This window comes from Amphiprion ocellaris, chromosome 3 (assembly GCF_022539595.1).
Source record: "Amphiprion ocellaris isolate individual 3 ecotype Okinawa chromosome 3, ASM2253959v1, whole genome shotgun sequence".
NCBI classification, from domain to species: domain Eukaryota; kingdom Metazoa; phylum Chordata; class Actinopteri; family Pomacentridae; genus Amphiprion; species Amphiprion ocellaris.
This window is the reverse complement of record NC_072768.1, coordinates 5,175,845-5,200,406: the sequence shown is the minus strand read 5'-3', so window position 1 is coordinate 5,200,406 and position 24,562 is coordinate 5,175,845. Positions and strand designations below refer to the sequence as shown.

At 41.7% G+C, this 24,562-nt stretch overlaps 2 protein-coding genes and 1 long non-coding RNA gene across 6 annotated transcripts in view; 1 reads left to right on the top strand and 2 right to left on the bottom strand.

Moving 5' to 3' along the window:
- Positions 1-5,924, bottom strand: part of LOC111562979 (uncharacterized) — an 88,188-nt gene extending 82,264 nt beyond the window's left edge. The window contains exons 1-4 of one of the 3 annotated variants that reach the window (XR_008601234.1): positions 5,598-5,924; positions 5,408-5,492; positions 3,803-4,004; positions 2,891-2,962 (exon numbers count right to left, since the gene is read on the bottom strand). This is a non-coding gene — a long non-coding RNA (uncharacterized LOC111562979). The remainder of the gene's footprint in view (positions 1-2,890; positions 2,963-3,802; positions 4,005-5,407; positions 5,493-5,597) is intronic. The other 2 variants (XR_004846696.2, XR_002745647.3) reach the window with 2 other exon arrangements.
- Positions 5,925-8,900: 2,976 nt separating this feature from the next.
- Positions 8,901-11,851, top strand: rag2 (recombination activating gene 2). Its single transcript, XM_023262280.3, has 2 exons — positions 8,901-9,078; positions 9,859-11,851. Exon 2 carries the CDS (start codon positions 9,873-9,875, stop codon positions 11,472-11,474), a length of 1,602 nt encoding a protein of 533 aa, XP_023118048.2. The 5' UTR covers positions 8,901-9,078; positions 9,859-9,872; the 3' UTR covers positions 11,475-11,851.
- Positions 11,852-12,320: 469 nt separating this feature from the next.
- rag1 (recombination activating 1) lies at positions 12,321-19,463 on the bottom strand. Of its 2 annotated transcripts, none has more exons than XM_035944350.2 (4): positions 19,257-19,463; positions 17,752-18,108; positions 16,546-17,660; positions 12,321-15,707 (listed from the first exon to the last, which is right to left on the bottom strand). In XM_035944350.2, exons 2-4 carry the CDS (start codon positions 18,084-18,086, stop codon positions 13,975-13,977), a joined length of 3,183 nt encoding a protein of 1,060 aa, XP_035800243.2. In that variant the 5' UTR covers positions 18,087-18,108; positions 19,257-19,463; the 3' UTR covers positions 12,321-13,974. The 2 variants fall into 2 exon arrangements, with proteins under 2 accessions (XP_035800243.2, XP_023117997.2); XM_023262229.3 differs by lacking the exon at positions 19,257-19,463 and adding an exon at positions 19,059-19,219.
- Between the last annotated feature and the right edge of the window lie 5,099 nt (positions 19,464-24,562).

Sequence of the window (24,562 nt, the reverse complement as noted above, 5' to 3'; positions counted from 1 at the left end):
AAATGTCTGACACAAACAAGCGCAGATGGGGAGGAGGAAAATTGACAGGAGGAGGAATTGGAAGGAATTAACAGTGTCATGGAGGAGGGAAAAGTGTCATACTGAGCTAACTCTGGCATGCTGGTCTATGTCAGAGCATCATGGGGCATCCTTTACTCAGCGCGGGTTGTCATCCATCACGGTCTTCTAAATAGAATCAGAAGCTAATTTTTATTCCCAACATGTCAACAAATACTCACACATCCTTACTCTTTCTATACAGCTTTAAACATATACATATAAACTCATTTTTCTGTAAAGTTGTGTCCTATTTTTGTTGCTTCTTGCTCTGAGTTGTCAAAAGATTTAGTCTAGCTGTAGGTAAGTCAGGTAAAAGCTGCTAAAATGCATTATTAATGCCGAAAGTTGGCCTAAATCTCCACAGATAATCCAGACAAGCTGATTCAACCAAGTGCCAAATGCTGAGCAATCACTGATCTTGTGTTAGAAGCAATTACAGACCACTCAGTGTCAAAGAGACACAGACACTTTGCAGAATGCCTCCTTTCACTCTGATTTTATGCTTACGGCAGCATATTCGTAATTACTCATGCTAATCAAGGTGGGAGTTCACAGTAAGCTATTCCATTATGTCAGCATCTCTGAGTGGCAACAGAGAGTCAACAGCCAAATCACACCTGTAACATTTGGCAGAGATTACACAGGCGACCCCCATTTGCTGCGGCAAATAATCAACGTCAAATCACACACATGCTGTCAAGTGAGCAGATGTGCATTACACGGAGCACGTATGAGCTGAACGAACTCACTAAGCCTGAAAACAAACACATTTTATCAGGCTTTTCAGAGATCATGTTTGGGGCTTTTTTATGCAAAGTGTAGTCAGAATAAGAAACCAGTAGAGCTCTACTTTCAACACTAACAGCAGGACAGTTGCACAATCTGCATTTTGATTACAGTGACTATTTAAACAAAAGGTTGGCTTAATTAAAGTCATAATATGCATTTAATATTATATATACAAATTAAAGTTTGTCATATGAATTCCTTTTGAAGGCATACGCAGCAACTGTTGCATATACATTCACTGATTAAGAAGTATTTGACTTTTATTGAGTTCTCCATTCTTTTTTAGTACAAACTGTTAAAAATTAGTGAATGTAATTTACTCTCACAGCCTCGATTAAAGGAACCATTCTCCGTGAAATAGCATTGTGGCCGTCTCAAAGCCTCATATCAATACAGCATGGAAAAATTCTACCTCTCTAATTCCAGCGTAATCAGAAAAGTTTGGATATACACGCTGATATTAATGAAGATCCATATGAACAATTAAGGAAGCTGATTTAAAAAGTAAAAGGAACACTGTGGTTATGCTCTTCTCAAAGAACAGCTACCTTAATATGCCAATCTGAGGACAAACTTTTGAGTGGAGAAAAAAAACATTCTTAAATGTCAGCCTTAATAAAAGAGCAATATCTGTTGGTGCCTGAAGTCAGACCTTTTTACTGGCAAGAGTAAGACTTTCAATAGAATGCAAACACAAGCTATCATTGCACACTATAATGATAACAAACGATAAGAAAACACGCAACGCAAATGAAGCTGAACATTAAAATTTTCATCTAATGGTGATGTAATATAAAAAGTAAAGGGATTATCAAAGCTACTCCAATTTAGTCTGTGGAGCCAATGAATCTCTGTAACAAAACCTGGGATTCTTTGGAGTGATTTCTTTGCAGATGCAGTATTCATTGTCTTCTAGCATTATTTGAGTTTCCACTAGCTTTGAGAAATTCCTCAAGTTTCCCAACTTCACCAGTCAGAAAGAATTTTGCTGAATTGCTACGCACCAATTGACATGGGCAAATGTAACTGTTAACCAGGGTGTCTTACTGTATATCACGTCACTTGTTGTGTATCAGTGCATCCTAAGATGGTGTTTACATCATTTGCTTCTCTCCTGCCCCTGTGCTCACACATGCTACATTTCTATACAGCCAAATTCCCAATACTGTGGTTTTACTTACATTTATATACCATTTTTCTGCTTCTGATGGCAGACAACTGAACAAGTAAGAAACTGTGACTGAAACTCAGCTCGCTAATGCTACAAGTTAACGCGCAATCGTTTTAGAGCTATTACCAAGTGGCCATTCTGCACCAGTAAATATTTCTATATCCCTATTCACATGGAATTAGTATTACCTCGGGACCAATGGTGATTTGTAATATTTGAGGAGGATGTCCGTGATCTTAATCCCGTGCGAATGCGCTATGTCTGTAATTTGTAAAGTTCCACTGCAAATTACCCACCATATTTCGCCAAACACCAACGTCCTGTGATAATACTAGTCCCGTGTGAATCTGCATCTCAGTGATGGGGAAGTGTTTTAGTTGTTTTTTTTATTGCACGACTTTATATACCTCTTTCCCAGTTGAATTATGGAGGCTGAGGTGGAAATTATTGACAGCATTTTAAGTGCAAATGCAGGACAGCAGTAGGCCTACACACAACAGGCCTATGGACCTTTCACAGAAACGGCAAAATCAGATCAACAAGAAGAGTGAAACCTGGGAGGATACTGAGATGGATGACATGCATAGCAGCATGCAGTAAGAAACATTTTTCTAGACCTATCTTTCAACAGGCTTAACACAAACACCCTGACGGCCCATTATCTCAACAACACTGCCCACTGTTCTCAAGTCACGTTGCAGTCTTTTTACATATTTACTGTTGCCATGACAACTACAACAATAGTGACAACAGCGGATGCTGTGACGTGCACAGATTTGACATCGTATGAATAGGGCATATGTAAAGTGATTGCTTAGCAGATAAAATTAGAAGTAATGGAAAGTCGTGAACTCACACACTCATTCTTACCTGCATTAGATACCTTGTGGTCGGTTGTTTTGCTCCATGCTGTTAATCACAGACGCAGAGAGAGTCTTCTTCCTGAAGGGAGCATGGTAAGCAGCAGCTTAGCGTCATTTAAAGCTCTAACAGTTTGCAAAATGAACTATCTTTGCCGTATTTGGGCTGCAAAATTGAAAGACACATTCTGTGGACATATGAGACTTTCATTCGTTGTTTTTTAGTTGGGGCACACTATGGAACCTTTAACACACACACACACACACACAAATACATGTATAAGGAAAAACAGAGGAAAGAAATGCTGAGATACTGAGTGAAAGCAGCGTGAGAGGAATATCTTTCATCCTACTCATGTCGTTCAGTGTACAGTGTCTAGCAGTCCATAAAATTTAATCCTGATGATCAAGTGGTGGTATTGACTGTAGTTGTTACATCCAGTGTCCGATGTGTTTGGACAGTCGAGAGCCTCTCATGCTGAACTGTTTTTTATGCTAAGGGATCTTGTGCTCACTCAACTGCCTTTTAATCTCAAAAAATAATCAACAGTTTAATTAATTGGAAACCAAATATGGGATCCTATCTGGGGCCATCAGTTTTACTGTGCACTTCACTGATGTATGGTATCGATTGCAACAGGGAGCCCTCTAATCACAATCATGGTAAAATCAATAGCTGGCATCGCCTGAGGTCCTGTTCATGCTTCAGTGTACACATCTGGAGTAAACTCCCCTGCGCTGAAACAGTCTGACCATTTGCTTAAAGAAAATCGAGACTCACTGCGATGGGGGGAATGCAGAGATAAACTGGAGGAGACAGGCAGAGGTATAGGAGGAAAGCACTGAGACGGGTGAAGTAGAGGAGGTGTTATTCAACAAGGGGCCTCAGTGTGACTGCAAACTGTTATGGAGGTTTTCTTACTCAAAGCTTCAATCCGTCAAGTTTGGAGGGTGCAGTAGAGGATCAGCAAGCCACTGACCTCGGCCTGATCCACACAGCCTCAGAGCATCCCATCGCTGTCACATCTCGCTCCCTCTGCTGTGGCCACTCTGCTCTTCCTCCGTCTCTTCATCCCTCCATCTCTGGGTTAGTTAAGTTAAGTTGCAGGGCGAGCGTCTGATCTCTGGGAGAAGCAGGGTGAGAATAGGTCTGCGCTTATCAACTTAAAACATGGCTTTAGGTTGCCTGTTCAACATATAACAGTCACATCCCATAAACAGCTAAATGAAGCAGCTCTAGATGAGCTCAGAGGGGGCACAGAAAGACTCCAGGGTTTCCAACGGCATCTGGTGTGCTGCCAAGGCGGTATGCAGCCCTTGGCATCCCAACCATGTACAGAGGCAACTCAACCTTGCTGCTCACCTACACAGAAAGAGGACAGCAGCAGAGGAAGCACATTTGGTGGAGCAGGGAGTCCAGCAACAATGGGAAGAAGATTAAAGAAGGAGAAGGGATTTAGAGCAAAGGGACATTAAGCATGAAAGGAAACACTGTGGATCCAGCAACAGTATCGCTTGCAAAATGATTATATTTTGTAGCGATTTGTTAACTGTTTGCAGCACTTTTTCCTCACAGAAGTAAAAAGATGATTGATTCTGGGTTGAAAACACACAGGAATAAAGAACCGGAGGCAGAGGGTTGCATCCTGTGTCTCACACTTTAAGCATTAAGTTGCAAATACATTTAAAGTTAGCCTTATTCAGCTTTGCCTGTGTACATGATGCCAGCAAGAACCATGAAGATCGTAACAATTCTTAGTGGTTTGTCACTACAAGCAACTTCTTTCACAAGACATGCAGTAATTAAAAATATATATATGGGTCAATATATAATTGAGGGATTTTTGAAGTCCATGGGATATATCTTGCATACATTTTTATTAAAAGTTTAAAAAAACTAAGATTTATATGTTCATTATGATCATATCTTTAGAAATTCCATAATTATTTATTATGGAAACAATCACTTATGAATAAAAGATGAGTGGACACCACTAAAATGCCAAATAAATAACCGTCCGAATATAATAACAACCACCTTTGAATTAGCTAAACAATAATACAATGAGCTTATTCAAAAATAGTTTTGATTGTGTTCTTTTTATTAAGTTGAGATAATCATGACAGATATTTCTTTTTTGGCAATATATCAAATTTTATATGGATGAAGCCGGGTTAAATCAGACACCAATACTTCAAATTTAATTTGTGGGGGTTCTTTGTTTCCAAATGTATTTACATATAATAGAATTTATACAATAATGTGTGTTTTACAAAACCTATGGCGCAATGCACTAGCAACTATATAAGAAACAGTACTAGAAACATAGAAGAAACAAACATACGGCTGTGGCACCTAGCAGACGAATAAAACACACAGTTACCACACTGCCCTGTGTAAGCCTCTGTTCTAAACACATACTGCACTAAACTCATCATTAACCAACGCAAAAATACAATGCATATAATAACACATTCACATTTCATAGAAATAAGAACATAAAATGATACACTGAAAGTCTCATACCTCGCACACGGACGATTAGCACCCAGTTAAACTGGAACACCGGCGGCACGTGTGCAGTGTTTTCATTCTCTAACCCTCGGTACTCCTAAGCACAGCACATGGACATACAGTGGATTTTTACTGCAAATAACAAACAATTTACCACCTTGTCGCTATATATTTCAGTCTTTGATAGCACGGTATTATTTACACTTTCTTACTGTCCCGATCCGCGACCATCTCTACCACAACTTCCGGTATCTTGCCTTTGACCTCAAAACTACCGAATACAACCATAAAAATACGCCCCCTGCTGTCCAAAATGAAAATCAGCAGAAGAGCCATAAACTGGGATTTCAGGGGTTTTCAGTTTGTTTTATTGCCTCTGTTTACCACCTGGTTACATGGAAAATAACAAATTGTATCTGTGTTCCAGAAATCACTTCAACTAAGTTCCCCATTACAAAAACACCTCTCAAGGAAGTGTGTTAATTCCAGATCACATGACCTGCTCCACATGATGTCATTTCCTCCTGAAGAAAAGACTGGCCAGACTCCAAGGCTTTCTGAGTTATTTAATATAAAGTAGTGTGTGAGTTAAATGTGGATTTATGGCATGTCAACAGATTTACTGCAGTATCTTTATAAATAACTTTCAATTTCATTTTTACTCAATTGTATGTATAAAATTTTTAGAAGAATCTTTCTGTAAAAATGCCATGTGGTGTTTGGTTGTAAGCAGCCATGTTGATTTTAGGCCTGAAAACAGCGAAAAATGTCAACTGTGATACAAAAAGTCCTATATATTAACCCAAATATTTATGGCTTTGGCTTTGAGGTCACTTAACCACAAAACATTCCAAGTTGCACATTTCTACCAGCAAATATTGCAAGAAAAAAATAATCACAGCAATGTTCTGCTAGACCCTGGCAGCAAACAGTGTGCAGATATATTCAATAAATCATTTTCCTTGTTACGCTGACAATGAGCATACAATTCATGGCAATAGGAGTTCCACAAAATTAATTTGTTGAAGCAAATCCACAGTGTGCGAACACCATTTTTAGGAAACAGAGTTGGAATTCAAAAAGGAGACAGTTGCTTGAAAGCAATAATTCGGAATGTAAAAACTCAAGTGTGGCATTACAGGTCACTTATCACAAGACGATAACCGCCAAAGAGGGCTGCAATATTAACCAGAGCGAGGTGGAAGCACCACCGGCACTCAGCACCAATCACCACAACGGGAGCAATTACCGTAACATTAAATAGTGATAAACACGACTGCACCGTGATCGTCAGAACATCAGAGCTGTCACCGCACCATCCATCAAAACCACACTTCGGGGCAGCAACAGTCAGGTAGCGATACATTACGAGGGACAGAAACAGGTGCTGCCGTAGATTCTAATTACTTTGTTCTATCAATTATGTAGAAATCCTTGCATAGCCTGGGGTCTGCCACACACTGCTGTGCCTCCTACACACTCTGCACCATCCCAGCTGTGGCTACATAGACTTTTCAACACTGGTTTATGTAGATGCCTTCAGGTGACTGGAACGCTTTCTCTTTCTTTTTTCTCTTTCCAAGGCTGAATTCATACAGATGGAGCAGTTCACCAAAAAAATAAAGAAGGGAAAAAGAAAACATTTTGCATATCCCGCTGACATTTGATTGCATTATATCCTCTCTAGTCACAGGAGTGGATTCTTTTCTCTTCCGCTCAGCCCTGTAAGCATCAGTTTAGACACACAGGTGCTCTGCTGTTTTCTGTTTTCAAGCTGTAACGGTCTTCCAGGCACTTGTGGTTTTTCTGCCTTTGTTTTGTACACTCCTCAAGTTTTCTCTCAGCCACTGTCAGAGCACAAAAACATTATGCTAATGAGTGGGTAGACATCTGCTTCCAGCTCAGTTTCTCTCTCAAGGTGTTTAGACATGCGTTTGTCACTCATATAGGGGATCTGTTTTTACCTACAGTAGGTCAGCTCTCTCAAATGGAGGCCTGTGCAAAGGAATTTCAGACTGAAGCAGCTGCTGTAATGTATTCTGAAGAGTAATGTTGTGTTTTTCCTGTTCCTTTACCTTCCCCTCATGAAGCGCTGTCACATAGCAGGATAATGCATTAGCTCCAGTGTGCTGTGTGAATTAATGGCTCATACTTTCTGACATGTCAGCAGTGAATGTGGATGTCAAAAAGTTCACCCAAATAAATTGTGTTGATTCTAAAACCCGTGATTTATGAGCTATTACTGCGATGTGTCCGGTGAGGCTCTGGATCTATGTGTGTGTATGTAAGGCAGGCTGAGACGTTTTACCAAATGTTCCAATGTGTACGAGGATTTTTCAGCAATCCACTACTCATCTGTCAGTATTTAGAGTATGTGATTGTTTTTGATGCCACAAATAAGTAGAACAGCACGAAAATGAAGAGGCTTGATGTGAAAGTACAAAAAGAAGCTTTAATTATGTGAATTTTACATAACAGTCATGCATGTGACAACATCAGAATGGACACGTTCTTTTTTTAATGAGCAGCGCTTGGAAACATGTTTTCGCCTGATCAGTAACATAAAGGAAAGTTTGATTAGTCCTCGTAATCAGCTTTAGAAAGAATGTGTAAATTAGAAGCTCTTGCCCGGCTGAATAAACTGTTATTTCAATCATGTACATGGAGTTAATTATCTTAAAATGTCAACTATTAAAAAAAGGAGCCTGGCGCTAGGAAGAAATTATTTTCGAACATCACAGTCCATTAATTCAGAGATTTTAAGGAATTTCCCATTTTTGAAGTTAATTTCCTACTTAATGTTAGGGGCACATTAATATACTTCCGGTTTGTCTAAACATGATTAAACAGCTGTTTGCGTCTGCTTCAGTTAATATAGTAAATTAAGATGAAATGGCAGAGTAGGAGTATTTTGTGAAACTGTGTTATTTTAAGTTGTGTTCCATACAGGAGTCTTTTTTCAGAAACAGAGCCGTAACTATTAAATGTGTTTAATGTACCAATAGGACACAGTTGGTGGCTTTCCCCTGATTAAAAAAAAACAAAAAGGTGTGCCTTGTTAAGGTGGAAAAAACGGCAAAGAGTGCTGTACACTCATTTTGTCAACATGCTTTTCTTCCACAATGTAGGTCATTCTTTACATCCCATTCTGAATGTTTGCTACTGTATCCCTTAGTTAGAGCACATATAACACAGCTTATTCACTGAGTGCAAGAACATCCTTATAATAAATAATATATATATATATATAATATATATAATAAAGTTATAAAACAGAGCAAAGGAGTGTGCCAAACTCTTTCATAACTCACAAGAGAAAACAAAATCACGCACCGTATGCAGACCGATATCAATTTATTCAATATTCTCAAGGTATTATAAAGGTTAAGGTTGTTCAACAGACACGAATCTCTCAATAGCCAGTTGCACCTTCGTTTAATGTAGCTGATATCATTGAAGTGAGCCACTAAAAGCATTCAAGCAGCACACCTGCCACTGAGCAGCAGTCACAGACTGTTAACCTCAAGATCTGGAAGTGTTTGTGAGTCAACGGAGCTTCACAAACTCTTCTGCCTTTCTTCCTTTGTCAAAGTTCAGCTACATAAAGAGCCCTTTAGCTTCATCTTAGTGATCATAAGATTTAAAGTGAGCTCAAAGCACTGCGCTCTGCTACTGGCTGTAAGGTAAGCCAACTAAAAATTATTATATTAATGGCAGAATTAACAGATCTCAGGCTCTTTAAATGATGTTGTGCTCTTGTTGCTATAAGCTTGCATGTAAATTCTAGGTCTGTTTACACATATTGCTGTTACAGCTTAAAAAGGGGAATTTGTTGAAGCATTTCCAGGTAATCGCCTCTCTTGTGCTTTTGTCTAAAGTCCTAATTGAAAGTTTAAAGACGTGGTTTTGTTTGAGGATGAAAAAGTAATCCCATGAGGAAGTCTTTTTTTATTCATTTCATGTGTGTATTTGTATGCCGTTGCTGATGTTTCAAAAAAATGTGTTACTTTGTGTTGCAAATGAATAGCAGCAGAAGTATACAGCAGATAACAGAGTAATAGAAATAGTAACAGCTAACCAACAACACTGTTCACTTAAAAAGTGTGTAAGTAATGCAATTCATCCACTGGTTACGGATAAAAATCTTATGCAACTCCTTATTTCTAAAATTAACATTTCATTCTTATTGCATGCAGTAGATAAATATCATCACTATTTATGAGTTGGTGGCCTTTACGTATGCATTCATTCACAAATTATAAAAGAAATACTGACTTGCAGCAAAGACTTATAACAGTATATTACATTTTAGGGTGTATAGCACACATCACAGTTACATGTGTTACGGTCTCCCACATGTTACCGTAATAAACAGGAAGTAAAAATTTAAACCCCCTGAAGGAAAACAAACACCAGCTGACTGACACATTGTGTTTGTGTGTTTATGGGCTGTTTTGACGCAGGCACCTGCCGGAAAATGACCCTGCAACCATTAACTCCAGTGAACTGTGCCGGCCTCCTGCAGCCTGGCTGCTCTCTGCTGCAGCTGGATGGGGAAGTTCTCCTGTTCGGCCAGAAGGGTTGGCCCAAGCGCTCGTGTCCCACGGGAGTATTCGGGGTACGGATCAAACGTGGTGAGCTGAAGTTGAGGCCCATCACCTTCTCCAATGACTCCTGCTACCTCCCTCCATTACGTTGTCCAGCTGTCTGCCGCCTGGACCCCTACGACGGCCTTCCAGAGAGTTATCTCATCCACGGTGGCCGCACCCCAAACAATGAGATCTCATCAAGCCTGTACCTGCTGACCATGGACAGTCGCGGCTGCAATCGTAAATTAACGGTGCGCTGCAAAGAGAAAGAGCTGGTGGCAGAAGTGCCGGGGGCCCGATATGGCCACACAATGAGCATGGTGCAGAGCCGAGGGAAGACGGCCTGTGTGCTGTTTGGGGGTCGATCCTACATGCCTGCTGGAGAGCGAACCACAGAGAGCTGGAACAGTGTTGTTGACTGCCCTTCTCAGGTGTTTCTGTTCGACCTGGAGTTCGGTTGCTCATCTGCTCACACTCTGTCCGAGCTCCATGATGGACAATCCTTCCATGTGGCCCTTTCCAGAGAAGACTGTGTTTACTTCATCGGAGGTCACTCACTCACCTCTGACTCACGTCCACCTCGACTGTTTCGCCTACGCGTTGAGCTTTTGCAGGGCAGCCCTTTGCTTTCCTGTGAGACACTGGACACCGGCTTATCCATCTCTAGCGCCATCGTCACCCGTACAGGTCCCTCTCACAAATATATCATCTTAGGTGGATATCAGTCAGACTCTCAGAAGAGGATGGAGTGCAGCACTGTGATTGTGGATGAGAAGGGGATCCAGTTTGAGCCCTTAGAACCACCCAACTGGACACCAGACATCATCCATAGTCGTACCTGGTTTGGGGGCAGTGCTGGGGAGGGAAGCATCTTACTAGGTGTACCCACAGAGGGAAGGCCATCCCAACCTGATACACATTACTTCTATAAAATGAGTTTCCATACAGAGGGAGAACGCAAAGACGAAGATGAAACTCAGGGCTGCAGCCAGGAGTCGACAGATTACGACAACTCCACTCCTCTTGAGGACTCCGAGGAGCTCTACTTTGGTCGTGACCCACATGAGCTGGAGGACAGCAGTGATGGAGATGAGGATGCTTACAATGAAGACGATGAGGAGGATGAATCACAAACAGGCTACTGGATCAAATGCTGCCTGGGCTGTCAGGTGGACCCCAACACATGGGAGCCATACTACTCCACTGAGCTCCACCGGCCGGCCATGATCTTCTGCTCCAGAGGGGAGGAAGGACACTGGGTTCATGCCCAGTGCATGGAGCTGTCTGAGACATTGCTGCTCAGACTCTCTGAGGGCAACCAAAAGTACTTCTGCTCGGACCACGGAGGCCTGCCGTACCAGGAGACGACCCCACCTCGACAGCTCTTGCCCCTGAAGCGAACCCCGATGAAAGTTAAGGAGAGAAAAACACCACTGAGACTTAAGCTGTCGCCCGCAAAGAAAAGCTTCTTCAGGAGGCTCTTCGACTGACTCCAGTTTTCATTATGATGTGTGTAGGGAGACACTATTAAGGATGCATTGTATGTTTAGGATATTTCTTTTTGCTATTCAATAAATAAATTATCACAATGTGCTGATCTGTATAACTGCAACCCTGTATTTCATGTCATTCAGATGTATATTTGGCATTTTTATACTGTGTAATGAAAAAATGCAGGACTGTGGAAATTCTCTCCAGTTTTTTGGCTGTAAAATACTGTTTAGTTATTTTGTGTTGTTTTTACTTCCCAACACATTTTTTTCACAGTTCCTTCTACAATTAAAGTTATGATACCAATAAACAAGCTGAAAAGAGTTCATATTCTTTGTCTTCATACTTGTTTATTTCTAATGCACCATGTTACTAATAATCATAATTAAATATTTGATCTATTGATGTTTCTAGTTTGCATTTTTATCTCTAAATTTGTGCTTCACAATAGTGACAAAGTGATTAAATTAACACTAAATCTGACTTTCACCAGTAACAGATAAATGTACCTGAGCTGATTTTACAATTAAATAAATTATAAATTGATTAATAATGTATATTATACTGTACTGAAGTCAGTTAAATTTGTAATAAGATTAAATATTAAACATTCAAACAAGTCTCTAAAGTTTTTTAAAGGGCTTTCATAAACATTATATGTGACAACATTTTCTTAGCAGTGTTTGGGTTTTTATTATTGTCTTTGGAATGTTTGTTTTTTTATTGCAGAACTGCACTAAAAACATTAAACAACTATGTGCTGTCTTCCAGGAGCAAATGCACATGAAGTTTGTGCTGCTGACGAAAATTTAAAACATTAAACCAGTAAGAAATAAACAAGAAAATCAACTCAAATTTCGTATTTATTTATTCTTTATTGGAAACAGAGACAAAAAAAGCGCAAACCTCTAGAAAAACAATTTGTCAAAAGAATGGGAAGTTGTCTGGTTCACAGCAGAAACAGCTAAATACAGTACAGCATTTAAAAACAAATAAAATGTGAAAAAGTAGCGGAACTTTAGTGTGATATTGTACTTGTATGCAAAAATAAATCACTAATGAAAGTCTTCTGCCACCCCTGTAAACAGGTTATTATTTAGTGTGTGTGGAGGCACAAAATGAGGAAATACAGTGTGAAATGTGAACAAATGGAATCATCCATCATCAATTACTTTGGAAATGCAATTCATTACGGAAAAAAACAAATATGAGACAAGTTGCAGTATAATGCACTCTAAAAAATGCTGTTATTGTAGAACTGTGACAACTACCCAATGAAATGTGTATATTTCATAAATGTCATGTGGTTAAACTTATGTCAGTAGAATAAAATCAAACATTCAATCAAATAAGAAAACAAAATTGCCTGTCACAATTGAAAATGGTTGAGGGTAGAAAAAGACAATATAATCAATCAATCAAACACATAAAGTTGCCAACAAATCAGTTTATATCAGGTCTTTCTGGCTGCCGCCCATCCCTCTCCTCTGTCAGCGGTGGTGGCAGCGAAGAAATAAAAAAAGGAGCCAGGTCATATATAGAATTCAAGAAAAATCCCTGCCTGCTAGAGACTCTATGGGGTATTAGGCTCTGTAATGGACCATACTGTATTTTTATGATATCAACAAAAAAAGGTCAGTATATGCTTTATTTTATGAGAAGAATTCAAATAAGCATCATCTATCCTCCACTGTGCAAAAACTAAGAGATAAAAATTGGTTCAAAGTGACCTGGCATCTATTCTGCCCCTCAGGGATCCCACGATAAAGCACTAAAGTAATCTTTTTCAGAGGGCACTCATGAAACAAAGAACATCTGGGTCTCCGTGATTGCATTTTGCTCCAGCTAAAATGATATATTAATACAGTGGCCACAAATGTGGTCTTTTTAACACAATTTCCCTCCATGACTTACAGCGCTTTCCTCTGTTTCCATAAATATCTTCACTATATAAATTCATAAATGTGTCATATCCTTGCAATACAATAAAATGCGCCATATTTCACAGACGGTGAAGATAAAAAAAGAACAAGGAAAAAGGCCAAAGAAAAAAGAAACCTGCGTGTTACTTTCACATTAGGTGTTCCTCCACTGTTCTATCTTTGCAGCGTAAAACTGACAGGCGACAGCCCTGTGATTCAAAGATGAGTAAAAATGTTTCAAATAAGTAACAGAACCATTAAAAATTAGCAAAAACACAATTTTCTATTAAATTCAGACAATTTATCTGCTCAATTGCAAAATATTGGCTATTAAAGAGATTTTTTTTTTTTAATATCCAACTATACACGAATCAACAACAAAAATCAACAATAAAAGAACTTAGATGTATGGTCAGAATCTTTCCCAAAGCTTAATGAAACATTATTATATTGTTCTATTATAATCAATAAATAAACACATAAAGTAACAATATACAAGCACAGAGGCAACTGTCAGATTATACACCTCTTTTGAAATCAATTAAATGTCCATCAATCAATTATGCTCAAGGAAAAATCAAAAATCAATGTCTAATGACATATCTTCATCATCGAGGTCAACGGTAGCTTGTAGAGCTTTGGCAGAGTCCTTGTGAGCCTCCATAAACTTCTGCAAGTACTTAGAGGTGTAGAGCCAGTGATGTTTCAGCACGTCTTCAAGCTCAAAGGCCTTCGACTGACGAGCATTCATCTTCCGGAAACGCCTGAACAGTTTGTTTGAGGATTCGTTCCCCTCACTGGCCCAGGCTCCTATGGATCCATCCCTCTCTATGATTTCAGGCACATGGGCCAGGGTTTTGTGCAGATAATTGGTTATCTTCCCATTGTACCTATATTTGAAGGAGGTGGAGAGGATGTCAGCAAAGCGCTGGGAGTTAAAGCTGTAGCGGCACAGCTGGTCAGGGCATTCCTTGGCTGGATTGGTGGCGCGCCACACAGGCTTCATCTGCAGGTAGAGCCTCATGAGCTCCCTCAGGGCCTCCTTCCTCTCCTCAGAGGGCACCAGCTCACACACCACCTCCACAGCCTCCATGGTCATTAGCCGGCGGGCGTAGTTCCCATTCATCCTCATTACCGGTTTAAGCTTCATCTTCTTCCTCAGCTGTTTGTCCAGCGCTGCCCTCCAGCTGCGCCGTTGCTCCCGGCTGGGATTGACCTCTTTGTGCATTTCCCCGATCTCATCCTGGAAGATTTTAAAGAATTCACTGGCGTTGCCGATGTCGCAGTGCAATGCATCGAGCGTGGGCTGGGTCTCCAAGAAGGGCTTAGAGGAGACCCCTTTGACTCTGTCTCGCAGCTCGTCTGCAGACTCAGAGAAGGGGTTGCTTCTCCAGATTTCGTATCGTTCCAGGTTCTCCTCGTGACTGCGAGTGACCGAGTGAAGCACCATGTTTTTAGAGGCTTCTGCACGGGTGGAGTCACACAGAGTGCAGACATATGTGGACCCCGAGGCCTCCAGACCCTCCATCTCACGCACCATCTTCTCATCATAACCCGTGCCCCTGAAGTGGAATCGAAAAGAGCGAGACAGGCCACCGATGGACAGGATGAGTCTGCTCTCTTTCATTGCATTCCGCTCTGCAACTATGGGCCCCAGGAGAGCTGTGAGTGTCTCATGGTCTGACTCATCCACGAACATCAGGCAGAGGGGCTTGCAGGACATCTCTGAGTTTGGTTTTGGCTCAGTGAAAATGGTAACCGCCTCCTTCTTACCGTCTGCGAGAACGGAGACAGACATAATGGTGAAAGAGAAGCGTACAGCCTTCTCAGGAACAACAGGTCCTCCGCCGTGCTTCTCGCTGACATCACCCATGCCATCACAACATTCCTTGATCATGACGCTAAAGCCTGAGGTGCAAGCGCTGTCTTCCATCCCACTCTCTCTCAGCCCGTCCATGATGTCCTCCTCCAGATCCTTTAATGCAGACACCAGTGCCACATCATAACGAAAGCGCCGAGTGATTGTGTCGGCCGGGGAGTCATCTACTGAGGAAACCCATCCAGAGAGCCCGTTAATAATGCCAACGTTGCAAGATGGAGACACATTCTTGAGAGCTGGCTGCCATTCAAACTGGTGAAAGCCGGGGAGAAGCTCCTTCTCTGCAGTTCGGAGGCTGTGCAGCGGCTGAAAGATCTGGCGGCCGCTTGTGGCTTTGACAGTCCGGTACATCTTGTGATACTGGCTGCAGCTCAGGAAAGTGTTGACCCGAATGGCCAAACACACAGCAGGATTCAACCCGAAGCCTCTGCCTGTAGAGAGAGAAAATGAAAGGAGGGAAAGTTTCAGCGAGAGACAGAAAGAGGCAAAAATAAAAACATAAAAAGAAAGCAAGAGGAAGTACATGAAGAGAATTATTTAACACCCAAACCGTGGAAGCCCATTTCTAATGCTTTGAAAAGAACTGCAGCATCTAAAATTTCCTCATTTGATATCCCACATTTAGAGTAATTTCCACTATAAGACAGAAAGAATCGCAAATTTAACACCCAAATGTGAATGTATCATTGTCAAAAGCCCACAAGCTGATGATTACGAAATCCAATATTTCCTAATTTCCAAATGTTATAAGGGGACAGAGGGTGAATCAGTGAAGCTGGCAAAAGTGATGTATTGGCTACAGATGAAAACAGACACCAGCTGGCTTCTATTCCCCAGAGAGGAGGATGGTGCTGTCTGTGTAATTTGCAGATACAAGAGCTGCTGATGTTGTTTTGATTCTAACAGCCCCTTCACAAGAGTTGTTATTCTGCATTAACGGGAGTGTGAGAATGAGAGATTGACAGACAAGACGAGTGAGAGTGGGAGAGAATCGGGGAGGGGTTGGGCGTGTAACAGCACTGGTTCAATAAACAGAGATGGACAATAATGAAGTGCTTTTCAATCAAAATCACACAAAACTTTCTTCTCTCTGCTCAATAGTGAACTTTTCAACTCATTGTTATTTGTGAGATGACTGTATTCCTCAGAGGTAGGTGGATATATTAATGAGCCAGCACTATCATCATCATTTTCATTTGTTTGTGTCCCTCTTTCTCGGCTGCGGAGGCCTGTGTTGACTGAACAAAAAGCCTTCTAATGGCCTCTTACCTTGCATCAGGGCCTCCAGCTCGTCTGCCTGCCGATGCTCACTCGCAGATCTCAGTGCGAGCAGGAAGAGTGTCAGACACACAGATTTCAGGTCGCCGCCTTCCTCTTTGTCTGCAAACACCTTCACCTGGGTCTTCAGCTCCTTCAGCCGATGTTTCTGGGCTCGGCGGGTTAATGAGAGCAAGTGTTGCCGGGGTCTTCCCCCTTTGTTGCCTACCATGTAGTTGTCGACTTCTGATGGACGCTGCTTTGCATCTTCCCCCAGCTCATGGCTCCGACAGTGAGCTTTAAATGAGTCTAGCCTTACCTGCTCACCGCAGCCGTCCTTGGGGCAGAGCAGAGGCAGGGAATACAGGGCTGATAAAAAGGTTTTGGCAGGTGGGGTGAGATCTTCAGGGGCACAGGGCAGGTTGCAGGCAGGGCAGTGGCGCCCCAGAACGTGGGTCAGCTTTATAATACAGCTGCGGCAGAAGAGGTGCCCACAAGGGGACTGGACTGGGTCAGAGAGCAGGTGGTCACACACCAGGCAGAGGAAAGAAACACTGAAGTCCACGGGGAGCTTCTCAGAGATCAGCTTGGTGCTCAGGTGGTCTTTCTGGCAGTGCGTGATGTTCCTCACCCACTGCTCCCTCTGGACGCTGGGTTTCCTCCAGACGCTATGACTCTCTCCAAATGGCCTCAGAGTTCTCTTCTCACCAACAACTATGCTCTCACCGTATTCCCATCTGGTCTTCTTCGCCAGGCTCTGGGCTCGAGGAGCGGCTTTCCTCCTCTTCCTCCGAGTCCTCTGGAATAAAGGTTTCCGTGGCGAGCAGAGGTAACAGGGGGAGGAGTGGGGTTTCCACTCGGGGACTTTTGTTCTGGTGAAGCTGCAGACGCCTCCGCCTCGGATGGCATTCTTCCAGCAGCGATGGCAGAAGGAAAGAGGGTGCACGGATTCTGAATCGTCTGTCACGTCCACTTTGAAGACTTTAAGGATGACCTCTGGCCAGCCTCTGAACTTGCAGCCCATTTTACGCAGGGCAAGTTTGGTTACTTCATCCAGGTCTCCATGAACGTCATGCACTGGTCCTTTGACTTTCCACAAGGTTGCTCCACAGAGACGGCACAAACTCCTTCATAGAGGATAAAAACAATTTAGTTAGAACGTAGAATGAAATGCATATAACATAGCAGTGTTTACATAGTAGAGTACATTTTGAGTACCTGAGGTGGTTCATGTGGGTGTCCATTTCTTGCAGTTTGATATCTACTCTCCTTCCAGGGCCCTCCACATTTTCCTTGCTTTTTCCCCCTAGGCACAATTTCATAACACTCTCCGGACCCGCAACATCATTTAAGTCTATATTTGGAGCTGCAGGAGTTGAGATCCCCAATGAGGATCTTTTTTCAGGCTGTGTCTCTCCGGGCAAAGGGGCTTTCTCCATAGACTTCACCCTGAACAGTTTGAACTTCCACAGAGAGAACTCCGAGTGGGGATGGTGGAGTTCAGCCGGCATGGTGGATCTGGGACCATCTGTCTCCTGGCTTAATGCCGCCATGACGTGACTTAGAGCTTAGACCCTGGAGAGAAGAGAAGAGAAGAGAAGAGAAGAGAAGAGAAGAGAAGAGAAGAGAAGAGAAGAGAAGAGAAGAGAAGAGAAGAGAAGAGAAGAGAAGAGAAGAGAAGAGAAGAGAAGAGAAGAGAAGAGAAGAGAAGAGAAGAGAAGAGAAGAGAAGAGGTTCATTTGATGTACTGCAAAATGTATGAAAATAATGTCAGCTGTCCATGACACGGAGAAAAGATTTGAAGGTTCAAAATCCTCGTGGGGAATTTGAACCTTCTCAGTGTTAAGCTTGTGACACAGTCTAAAAGCTCTACTTGATTCCTGTTGAATTTATACACCCCGAAGTACCCTGAAATCCCCCTGAACAGAGAGCACAGAGCCCTGACCCAGACGGCTGTATTATACCATAAGTGGCGTTTAGATCTTGTGTAAAATGCATGAGACAAGCACTGGTGGATCGATACAACACCAAAATTTTCATTTCTCTCATCTTCAAACCCATCACTCAGGGAGCCATTGTGACTTTTTTCCTTTGACAAGGCAAGTTTGCTAAATGGGCAACCTTATCACTGCAAGGCTGTCAATCATTTATATTAGTCATTTTCTTGGCTGCAGAGAGAATTGGACCCCTGGGAGTCTCCAACTGGCATTATAAATGCGAGGAAAAATCCGAGTTGCAGCAAACTTATTTCATAATACATAGATATTGACCAAACAGGAGGGAAAAGAAAACAAGAAACCATCATATTGAATAAACATCATAAAGACTTATTCCAAACACAAAACTGTTCAGTTTAGAAGTCGTATTTCAGCAGCCAAGTACTCTTATGATATGGCACAGGTAAGATCAATGATGCTGCTGCACTGACCTTATTTCATCTCCCTCCATACTGTCTAGGCTACCAGATCTGACAATATAGCAGTCAAACAGTCTTAGAAACTATTTCATCCATTTTTGAGTCTTACCATCTTGTACACCTATAGGACACACTGCAGAATCTTCAGTCTATCCATCTTTCAGCGTTCACACCACTTTTTTCTCCCTTGGAGGCTTGAATCTGTCAGTCTCTCCCAACTCCTGGCTCTCTGCGTACTTCACATGCTGAACCCTCCTTTCAGACAAACAGCTGAGTCTGTGTGCATGTGTGTCAGATGGGCTCTTACCTTGTTTTTCAGTCTCAGCTGGCATCAGTTCCCTTGGGGGCCCTCTCTGCATGGCAGCACAAGGGAAGCCCTGGAGCCGGGCCCCGTACACCACGTATACTGTATATGTGTGAGTGTGTGAGTTGGAGTTTGGAGCTTCTGTGGCTCCATACAGTGGGATCGCTCCTGCATGCCTCGTTGTGTCTTGTATTTATACCCTTCCTTTGATGGAATCCCAACAGTCAGCTCCTGCCACCTGATACAAGCAGCTGAAAAAGAAAACAAGGTCAACCCCAAAGCACAGTTGCAAACATGTGCATGTACAGAATCCAACAGAAAACCCCAGACAAACAACTTTTTTTTTACCACAACACTGTGATCCTCAGCTGGAAACACTTATATGCTGTCTTTATCTCCCCTGTCTGCAGGCTTGTCTCATCCAGGTGGCTGAATAAGGATGAAAAATAATTGAAATAATAATGACAAAAAAAGCAAAGAATGATATAGGATTTTAAGGGAAGAAATAAATAATCAAATAAGAAAAATGATAGGTATTTCATTTCAAATAATGAGTCTTATTGTTATTTTAAGTGCCTCTAATTAGCTTTCCTTTTCCATTTTTCACTGTTTGTGACTGAAGCATCAGCGGTTCAGGTGGTGGCTGCTGTGAATCAAAATCTCAAAGCTGCACGAAAAGCGAGTCATATTAGGTTGGATATCAAACAGTGTGTGTCTGTGCAATGTGAGTGTGCGCTTGGCACTTTCTATTCTGATAAATTAGTTTTCAAAGCAACATTCAGAGGTGGCAAAGAGGCTGTGTCTATTGGAATAATCAAATGGCTTTTCTTAGCCGAAAACAGCATAGCATTGGATGTTTGTGTCACTGCTGTTTTGTACTTTTCACCAGTGGCTCACCCCTCTATAGAACGTTAGCGTTAAAGCAGCCCATTTCATTCATCTTCTCAAATGCTCTCTCTCTGTCACCATTTAGAATGAGTTTTAATTAGACGGCATCATTTGATGTAATGTCTCAGCAGGTATTTGCCCAAGATCATTCTTGTTTGTAATTATCCAGGGGATTAATCTAGTGTATTCGCCACAGGAGCCTGTTGCTGTTGCATTGGATTTGCCAGCCAAGTCATTAGATACACCGTCAGTGGGCACCAAATAACAGTTGGGTCTCTCCCACTCTTGTCAGCTTAACGGGGGAGCAGGAGGAAATACTGGCAGGCTTTGCAGCTTATATTTGGTGCATATGGCCAACTGTGACCTCAGACAACAGTAGCAGTATTTTTGTTTGTTTGTTTGTCTCTGTCTTTCTAGTACAAGCACACCTATTCACAGGAAATGCTGAGGAGCAAATACACAGCCAAGTTAGAGACAAAAAGTGCTGTTTTCTTGGGCCCGCTCAAATCCATCAGACACAGCTGAGAGATCTGAAGTGCACAATGCTTGATTCATTACATATCCAAGAACAAACAAATGATGGATTGTTGCAAGATGTTCCAGGCCTATTTATAGCTGATATTTAGATTTATGATGGCCAAGTAGCCACATGTTTCCAAGGTAAACGCCACACCTAGCTCTGTGGCAGACAGGGACAGAGCTGCAGATGTCTGCCTGACAAACAAGCAGTGACCCTCTGAGACCCTCATCTCTCTACGCCTGCTAATTGACTTGTTATTGATCAACTCAAAGACAGTCTGATTTATGGGGAAGAGGACTTGCAGAGACAGCCACCTGGCATGGAGCGGAGTGTTATGAATGTGAGGAGCAGACCCTGGGGGACTAGAGGCTGCAGTTTAGGAGGAGGGTTAGGGAGTTTGCAATGCACCACCGAACTGACACCTTACACTAGGAGGGAGTGGTGCTTTTTTTCTGCCTAATATGATAAATCCAAACAACATGAGTGAGCCATGTGCATGTATATGTGAACGTGTAGTAGGTGTGTCCAGTGGGAATACGGTTGGGGCAGTACATGTGTTTGCTGGAGAGGGGGGAAACAGGGATGTGAAGGGCTTTTTGTCTTTGAGCTGGTGTGCAGGTTATGCTGAGGAACAGGAGCAAAAAAATACAAAGAAGTCCCGCTAATCCATCCTTGAGAAACTTCAGAATCATTACTTTTGGATCTGTGTGTGTGTAGAACAAAGAGACAGACCGAGAACAAGGACACAGGGACAAGAGTGACGGAGCACCAGGTGAAAGACAGAGAAGAGGGATATAGTAGTGATCTTGTGTAAAGGAGTTGCACAGGATAACAGGCTTAGCTCAGAATGGAGAACACAAAAGGGTTTAAAGCTGATTGCAGGCTGTGACAAGGAAAGGGGGAAAGAGATCAGGCCTTCCAGGCAGAACTATGTAAGCCAAAGGTCCAAGAAAGATCTCCTGACAGCTTGAGTCACATAGCAGCTTAAGAAAAAGTGTCAATAGCAGAAATGGACAAAGAATCATCTTTGCACTTTTAAACTTTATTTTTATTTTTATTTTTTCTGTTAAAAATTTTGCCACCCTTGTATATATTGTAAATAAAACTGCTGTAACAATGTAAATTTCCCCTGGAGTGGGGAGAAATAAAGAACTTTATCTTTATCTTTATCTTATGAATTCCACAGCAGCATCTTCCTCACTGGGAATAAAATGTCAGCGATGTCCACATTTGAATAGACCAACCAAAATTGCAGCATGATATTTCAAAATGTCATGAAGAGCACGGGCATCTTTGTGATTGTATTCAGGGTAAAGGGGCCATTTCGCTCTCATATTTCCTCTGTGTGTTATGCAATATATTGAGCATTTGGTATGCAAATTTTTAATTGAAATTTCACCGCACGTTCAGCTACTTCTTCAGCTTCTTCCCCGCCAATTCTCTGCGAGTCGCCTCCCACTGTCCACCTCCTCCATCCCTCATTCGGAGACATGATTTGGTAGATTAATACTCAAAGAGGAAGACTTCAGTGCAGAGCTATTCGTCAAAGCTACCTGCCAGAACAAACCCCTTACCCCACTACTCAAATCCCACTCGTTCATCTCCCCCGTCTCTCCCGCTCAATGTCTTGTTTCCCCCGTCTCGCCCCTCTCCTTTCTTTTGGTTTTGTTAATGATCAAATATGTGATTATTCCAATGAGCGAATTAATTACACCTTCCTCCCTCCCTCCGTACCACAGGTTAGGGTTCCTGCAATCACACAGTGACAGCCACTTGAGTGATGCCGACTTGAGGCCTCGCGTGACCCTGTATGATGCTGCTGCATTCGTTGTCAGCTCATCCTGACTGATGGAGCTTTAACAGAGAGCAGAGAGACACCACAACATCACAGCTTCTACAAATAACATCCCCCACAAGCTGCTGACAGCCTGACACCACAATATCTTCCGTGTCCAGCTCTCCAAATATTCATTTTATTGGATAATCTAGTCTTGGGACCATATTAGTTCATTCCAAGTCTTGCATTATAACTTTCCCTGAGGCGCTGCAGAGTTATTTTGGTTTTGGACCAGTTCCATTCATCTTTTCTGTACTGATGGGTTAGACAATGTGGACAACTTAAGCTACAGCAAATGATTTTTTCATTTTGAGAACCCTTTCTTGAATAAAAGTAAAATAGATAAAAGTTAATCCTATTACAATAGCAAGACAGGCTACATAAAGGTCAATATCATGCAGAGATCGTTGTGTGAATAAGTGAATTTTCCAGCTGGGAATGGTTATACACGCCTTCTGAACTGGTCGATTAGACAAATATAATTCCTTGCTCTCTGACATCAGTAAAAAACAAAACAAAAAAAACCCATCTTTTGCTTTGAGCTCATCCAAAGCTCTGCAGGCAAGATTTTGATTCGCACTTGGAAATTTGACCATATTTCACCGATTGTGGGCTCATTGTACTGGCAAACTGTTACCTTCAAAGTCCATTCCAAGTAATAACTGAATCCTTAACAAAGGTATGAGAAGGCTATTTATGCGGTCTTTTATTGCCTTATGTCCCTTCCTGCTCTGTAAGATCTTCAGGTGTGTCATTCCATGTTGTTCCAAGGTCCAGCTTGATGCACAAAGCTGATAAAGAATTTACAGTCAGACTTTGGAATGACCTGCTTGAGGACCTCAGGGCAGCAGACTCTGTCTCATATTTGAAATCATTTTCATAAAGCTGCTTTTTAAAATGTGCTTTTCTGTGATTTTTTGGGGAAGTATTTTAGCTTGTTTGACTCTCTGTGTTTTATAATGTAGTTAATCGCTCTCTGAATATTGATTAAACTCCCCAAAAACTTAGTTTAGATGCATAGCTTTTACTAAGCTCTTTCCTCTAGAATGCGCAAATCTACGAAGTCCCGCCTTTCCCCGTGCACCTATTCCAACTCAAGCACTCCAGCTCACCTACAGATCTGCTCAGAAACTGTAAACTCTGCGTTACATAATGGCATATTGTAATATCAAACTAATTCAGCCATACATATTCAAAATAGAATTTGAAGGAGAAATATATTCTGAAAAAGAGCAATGGTGTAAGCCCCATGCCACATGTAGGAGTCGTGAAGGAATTGTTGTTTTAAGGTAAGGTTAAAGGGCATATTAATTGTTGTTTGGTTACAATATTATTTTGTGATTATGTTGAATAAACTGATAGCGGGTTACATGCATATGGGCGAGGATAATCACTCGACCTGTTCATCTGTCTTGACTTTTTTCATTGTTTGAGAGGGGGTGAGCTGGGTCGCCGTATTTTTTTGTTGACCGCTATTTTTCTTTGATTGTTTTGATTACTTTGATTATGACTTTGTGTACGTTATCATGAGTTGATTGTCTTTTTCTTTGATAAAAGGTTAAATTTATTATTTACAAATCTCAGTGGATTCTTTTTGTTAGCACATCAGACAAACAGGCCCAGATATGTAGTCTAAACTGCTATACTGTAGCTTTTCAAGGCTTGGAAAATTTATTTGATTCCTAGTTTGTGCATTATATGTTGTCTATCATATAAAAAAACACCACAGGAACATGTTAACATGGTATAAAAACAAACTTGATTTTCACCAGAGGGGGTCTTTAGTGGCGTTCAGTTCATTTCATTCTGCGTTGTAATGTGATTTGTTTCTTTGTAAAGCACTATGAAACTGTTTCGAAGGATGCTACATCAATAAAGTTTATTATTATTATTATCATTAGTGTTGTTGTTATTGTTATTACTTGGCAGGATTGCGCCGGAGTATAGCCTTCTGAGACGTGAGACCCACATCTGAGCAGACAATCCAGATGGATGTTGATCCACTCACAGTAAACCAAAAGAAATTAAACCCTAAGCCGGATTCAGGAACAATAGAGTAGAATG